Below are 7,075 nucleotides of genomic sequence, written 5' to 3' on the forward strand. Positions count from 1 at the left end.
TGATTGCTGACATCAGATGGATATTGTCTGGAAACAGAGAATACCAGAAAGATGTTTACCTGTGCCTTTATTGACTATATAAAGGCTTTGACTGTGAGGATCATGACAAGCTATGGATAGCATTACATAGAATGGGTATCCCAGAATACTTATTGTATTCATGAGGAACTTGTACATAGACCAAGAGTGAGTCATTCAAACAGAACAAGGGGACACTGAGTGGTTTAAAATCAGGTAAGTGTGTGCCAGGGTTGTAACCTTTCACCATACTGTACGCTAAGTAAATAATCAGAGAAGCTGGATCATATGAAGAAAAGCATGACATTAAGATCAGAGGAAGATTCATTAATAATCTGTGATATGCAGATGGTATAACTTTGTTTGCTGGAAGCAAGGAGGACTTACAATTCTTACTGATGAAGACCAAAGACCATAGCCTTCAGTATGGTTTGCACCTCAAGGTAAAGAAAACAAAAATTCTTTTAACTGGACCAATAAATAACATCGTAATAAATAGATAAAAGATTGTAGTTGTCAAAGACTTCATTTTACTTGTATACAAAGTCAACATTTGAGAAAACAGTAATCAAGAAATCACACGATGTATTTATTGCATTAGGCAAACCTGTTGCACATGACCTCTTTCAAGTGTTCAAGAGTGAAGATTTTTGAGGACTAAGGTATGTCTGACTCAAACCTTGGTATTTTTTTTATCACCTGATTAATATACATGTGAAAGTTGGATAGTGAATAAGGAAGACTGTATGAAAATTTCTATATTTGAATTCTGGTGTTGTAATAGAAAATACCATTTACTGCCAGAAGAACAAACAAATCTGTGTTGGAAGAAGTACAATCAGATTTTTCCTTAGAAGTCAGTATTGTGAGGCTTCATCTCTGATACTTTGGATGTGTCAGGAGGGTCCAATCCTTGGAGAAGGACATCATGCTTGTGGTAAAGTGAAGGGTGTAAAGAGGAAGACTCTTAACGTGATAGATTGGCACAGCGGCAGCAGCAGTGGGCTCAGGCATAATAACAACTGTGAGTATGGCGCAGGTACCAGGTGGTATTCCGTTCTGCTCTGCATGGGTTCGCTATGAGCTGGAGCCAAGTTGAAGGCACCTAACAATACCATGAATTAATCTAAAAACATTATGCAAAATGAAGGGAGCTAGGTGTGGTGCTGGTGTTAATGTGCCAGACTGCAAAGCCATTTGAACTGCAGGGTTGGTGGTTCAAGCTCACCAGTTGCTCCTCAGAAACCCTGTATGGGTCGCTATGGGTCAGAACCAACTCGATGGCACTTAACAACAACAACAGGCACAAAAGACTACATATTTCATGACTCAATTTATAGTTAGTGTCCAGAAAAGGCAAATTTACAGAGACAGAAAGCAGAAGGGTGGTGGGACTGGGGATAAACTGCAAATAGGCTTGAGGGAATTTAAAGAGTGATAGAAATGCTGTAAAATTGCTGTGGTGATGGTCATACAGTTCTATAATTTTACTAAAAACCAGTGAGTGGATTAGTTTTATGTATGTAAATTATACCTTAATAAAATTTTCTGCTACTAAAAAATGGGCTACTAGGTTCGTTCTGCTGTGCATAAGGTCACTATGGGTCGATACTGATTACATGGCACCTAACAACAACAACAGGGAGTTTTTAATTGTTGGGAAATTAAATGCTGAAATTTAATAACTTTTTCTATGTATATTCAGTGCAATTAAATTGGTGCTTTCTTAGGTGCAGAGACTATGGAACAGTCTTATGTTGTGGTTTTGACTTTAATTTTGAAGCATTTGTTTTCAGTATTGTTAAAGATTCTGGTTATACTGTTACTATGCCACATTTCTAAAGTGACTTATGTTTTCCCTAATTTAGTGGTAAAACTAAAACTCTTATTTATTACTTATACTTTCCATTTTAGATACTTATTAACATATTTCCTTATTTTCAGTTTTGCCTGATGTCATTAAAGCCATTGATAAAATCAAAGATGAAAATATGGATTGTAGGGATTTGAATACTTGTCTTCAAAATTTTGGAGTTTATCTTTCTAAACCGGAATTTGAGAAGATCCAAGCGTTGACTCCAGTAGATGGTAAGTGATACACTTTCAGGTAAACTAGATCTACACTTCAGAAAGGAGGTTCAGCTTATAATTTTTTCCCCTCAGAATAATGATTTTATTATTTTAGGAGAAATTCATAAATATTAAACCAGTACTGAAAAGTTAAAAAATACTCTGAAGGATGGAAACATTCACCCAGAATCACAGTATCTAGAAATAACTAGTACTAAGTCCTGGTGTGGCGCTGTGGGTTAATGCTCCAGTCTGCAAAGCCATTTGAACTTCGAGGTCAGCGGTTCAAGCTCACCAGCTGTTCCTCGGAAATCCTATTCAGAGTCTCTGTGGGTCGGAACCGACTTGATGACACTTAATAACAACAACAATACTCTTTTCTGAGTTCTGGTGGGGTGCTGTAGGATAAGCTCTAAACCATCAGGGCTCCTAATAAAGGAAATGGAAACCAAAAAATTAACCCACCTTTCTTATGGAAAATACAAATTGCTATGTAGAGATACAAATTGCTAATAATCATAAGAAAAGATGCTAGTAATCAAGCTTGTACAAAATTTAGGTCACAGTGAAATACATTTTCATGCCAAGTAGGTTTGCAAAAATGAGCAATGTTGCTAATGATATGGAGTCCTGGTGTGGCGCTGTAGGTTAATGCGCCAGACAGCAAAGCCATTTGAACTGCAAGGTTGGTGGTTCAAGCTCACCAGTTGCTCCTTGGAAACCCTATACAGGGTTGCTATGGGTTGGAACCAACTCGATGGTATATTAACAGCAACAACAACAAACATGATCTAAGTGAAAAAACCACTTTGGAAAACAGTATGTGGTATCCTCTAAACTTTTTACACTCCATGGCTCAGAAATTTCGTTCTTAGCTATAAATATATGGTACTGTAGGATAAGCACTGGACTGCTAACTGCAAGGGTTGGTGGTTCAAACCCACTAGCTACTCCTTTGAAACCCTATACAGTGTCACTATGAGTTGGGACTGACTTGATGGTATAACACCACCATCACTTGCATTCACAGACCAGGAGATATGCTCAAGAATGTTCACCACAGAACTGATCTCAAAAACAAAAACTAAACAAACAAAAAAGGAAACAACACAAATGTGCAGGTACAGAATGTATAAATGGTGGTGATGGTGGTTGTGTGAGACTAAGTTGGTTCTGACTCATAGTGACCACCCTGTGGAGGGTTTCTGAGGAGCAGCTGGTGGGTTTGAACTGCTGACCTTGTGGTTCATAGGCCAGCGCTGATCCTACAGTGCCACACCAAGAGTCCAATGGAAAACTATACGCTAGTGAAAAGGAACTATAACTATGTATGAAACTATGGATAGTTCTTAGAAATACAATATTGAATTATATTGGAAGCCTTAGGTTGTATAAAGTTTGATACCAACTTTTATAAAGCTAAGAAGCAAGAAAACTAAAGAATAATCTGTTATGTTTAAGATTACATATAAAAAAGAGATTGGTAAATTAAAAAAAAAAAGATTCAGAAATGTTTTCTTCGTGGGGAAAGAAAGAGAATGAAATGGGAAGAATCCAGAAGCAGATACAATGCTAATGAGATTGTTTTTCTATTGGGTCGTGAGTTCACATTTGTGTATTATCATGTCTCATAATTCATGTATGTTAAAACTATTGTTATAAATTTTTTTTTTATTGCTTTAAAAAGTAACATATTCTTGTTAGGGAATGTTACATTTTCATTAATTTTCACCCAGAAATTTTTAAGGTCATTTTTTTAGGTCTCCAAAAATTTGGCTATGAACACAGAGTAGTTTGGTATTCCTTGAAGTAAATTGCTCAGAGGAATATTTAATCTGTCCTGGGAATAGGCTGTGCTTCATCTTTTATAATTGCTGTCGAATTTGTTTTCCAATGGGGTGAACAAAGCACCTGGGTAATCAAAAGCTCATCATACCTATGGAAAGCCTTTTAAGAATTAAAACATTTATTTTAATATTAGAATCTTATTGGGAATTACATGTTTCCAAGGAGGAGATTTTCTAAGTATAAAATTATTGCTAAAATGTTTCTTTTCCTTTCTTAAGAACCTCATTTGTGATTTGTTCATTTCTTGCATTTGAAATATTCTTCTATGATATTCTCGACCTCAGATTTTTTGGCATAACACTTAAAAACCACACAACTACTGCCAACCACTTTACAGGGTTTTCCTTCTGCTAAATTTTGCAGCGGTCACTTAGCAACAGCCAACAACACACTTCCCTATTTTGTTGTTGTTATCAGCTTTAATCTGGGTGATTTGATGTTCAGCATAAAATGCTTCCACTAACTTGACATACATAGGCTCATCACAGTTGGATGCAAACACACAACAATGGGTTTGGTATTTGCCAGTACACTGGAGTGAAGATCTCAACATTGTGTGTCTAGGTAGCCTGGTGTGGAAGAAAGCAGAAGTCAAGAGAAGTTGCTTCTAATCCCTGATCTTTTGTTTCCTCTGTGACCTTGGAAAAAGGCACATTATCATATAAATGATTTTAAATAACATTTTGATAAATTATTTTGAATCTGTAAAAGAATATGCTAATGATTCATCTACATATTTTATTAAGTTGTTGTAAGGTCAAGACAAGATAATGCACTTGTATGTTAAAAGTTGAAAATGTTGCACATGTGAAAGAGATCCTAATGATTTTGATTAATTTCTTGTTGATTTTTGCCTACAAGTCAAGTTGCGGTTTCCCTTAACATCTATATGTTTTTATTGACAAATATCAGTTGGTAGCTATAAATATGTTGGTGGAAGCTTTCAGCTCCTGAAAAAGATTTAAAACCCTTGGAAGCCCTATACAGCATTGGTATGAGATGGAAGTGACTCAAAGGCACCAAACAACAATATAGTTATGTTAGTTCTATATTCCAGAATTTATAGCTTGTTTTCACATAGATCAGCATTTGTCTTAGTAATTAATACTTAATGATACTGAAGAAAATGTGTTTCTCTTTTAGAAATGAAAAAAGTGCATTTTAAAGAATTCGCAGATAATATGATGAAGAACACGGAGCGCTTCTCTGAAAAATTATGTAAGAACATCTTGCCTTGTGCTCTATGTAGATCAGACAGTTGGTTTGGTAGATTTTAGAAGAGTGAAAGCCAGCGTTACTGCTGCTACATTTGGCCTTAATCATCTCCATGATCTACTCCTTACGTCACAACTTCCACATGCAAATTGAAAGTCACTATCATATACTTTTCACCCTCTCACTTTGTCATAGGGAGCAAGAACCATGTGAGACTTTAAAACCACGTGGCAGATTTAAAATGTCTTCCTACTTTGAGAAAGTGATACCATCTAGTGGCTATAGCTGAGCATTAACAAGCAGAATTTCTGGTTCCAGCTGTTTGCAGTTTTTCGGATTTATTCAGGAATATTTAGTGGCTGGGTTAATGCACTGGACTGCAGGGTTGGTTTGAACCTCAAGATGGGCGGTTCAAGTTGATCAGCTGCCCCTTGGAAACCCTATACAGGGTTGTTATGAGGGGGAACTGACTCGATGGTATTTAACAACAACAACAACAATGTACCAGGCTTTATATTAACTTGTGAGTGTGCTAAGATGAAAATAACAATTTTTGCCATAAGGAAGCTCACTGTAAAGAAATTTAAGGCCATGTGCATTCTTAATGGAATAAAATCTCTATACTCTATTGAGAGAAGTTAGAACTTTAGAAATGTACAACCCTGAATGAGCCCAATTATCTGCCATCTAGTTGTAGCTAACAGCATTTCTGGGGAAAAATCACACAGCTTGAGCAAATTAAAGAAGTACCACGGAAAAATCCTGGTCATAAATGTCTGCTGACCCTCAATACAAAAAAAAAAACAAACCCAAAAACCCAACACCAAACAACCCCAAACTAAAACCCCAACCACTGAATTCATTCCAACTCATAGTGATCCACTAGGACCGAGTAGAACTGTGTATCTGTACGGAAGCAGACTGTCACATATTTCTCCTGCGGAGCAGCTGTTGGTTTCGATTCATCAACGTTTGGACTAGCAACTGAGGACTTTAGCCACTGGGCCACAAGAGCTCTTCTGACCGGCAATGTATAGGGTTTCTGAGGAGTGGCTGTGAGTTTGAACCACCAACCTTGTGGTTCAAAGTGACCTTGCTTATCCTACAGTGCCATACCAGGCTCCTCAATACTACCCAGGAATTGTGTGATTTTTCTTTTATTCAGTTAGCTCATTCTCCTACTCTCTAAAAAAAGTCTTTAAAAAATCTCCATTCTCCTCAAATTTCCACACTACTTCTTGTACATTTAGATTTTGCTTTTTAAAGAGTAAATGGAAGCCATCTGATAAGAACTACCACAACGTTTTAAACAATGCTAAATTTCTAAACATATTTAAATATTTCTCACTTCCTCTTTTGAGGTAATGGAAAGGTATTCCTTTTCTTAGTATATGCCATTCTTCCCTCTGTGCTTGGGATCATTTCATTTTTCTCTTGCCTTAGCCTCTCAGCCAACAAATAGACAGATAAATAGTGGGGAAAACATCACTAGGGAGGAATGTACATCATAGAAGGTTCAACCATTTGAGATCAAAAGGGTACCTACCTGAGAGGAAAATTCGAATGCGTTGAGAGAGAAGGCGGAGTGGACATGGGAAACACAGGGAGGAAGTGGGGGAGGTGATGTTGTTACATAGAGGGAACTGCAATCACTGAGATGAAACACACACAAAAACTATGATTTGTTGAATACAAAACTGATGATCTGCTTGGTAAACCTTCACTCAATTCACAGTCAAAAGTAAAAAAAAAAAAAGAAAAAGAAAAAGATTAAAAAGAAATGGTCCTGGGACAAGTGGATTTCCACAGGCAAAAAAATGAGCTTGGAACTATACCTTAGACCATGTTGTTGTTGTTAAGTGCCGTTGAGTTGGTTCTGACTCATAGTTAACCTGGGTAGAATATCCAGGAGTGGTTGGTGAGT

The 7,075-nt window shown here is 36.9% G+C and overlaps 1 protein-coding gene across 1 annotated transcript in view; it reads left to right on the plus strand.

The window, feature by feature from the left end:
- EFCAB13 (EF-hand calcium binding domain 13) overlaps window positions 1-7,075 on the plus strand; it is a 78,438-nt gene that overhangs the window by 36,485 nt on the left and 34,878 nt on the right. The window contains 2 exon segments of the mRNA XM_006833722.1: window positions 1,963-2,106; window positions 5,080-5,154. Coding sequence (XP_006833785.1) covers window positions 1,963-2,106; window positions 5,080-5,154 — 219 coding nt within the window.

The sequence above is a fragment of the Chrysochloris asiatica genome, unplaced genomic scaffold, assembly GCF_000296735.1.
Source record: "Chrysochloris asiatica unplaced genomic scaffold, ChrAsi1.0 scaffold00007, whole genome shotgun sequence".
Taxonomy (NCBI): Eukaryota; Metazoa; Chordata; class Mammalia; order Afrosoricida; family Chrysochloridae; genus Chrysochloris; species Chrysochloris asiatica.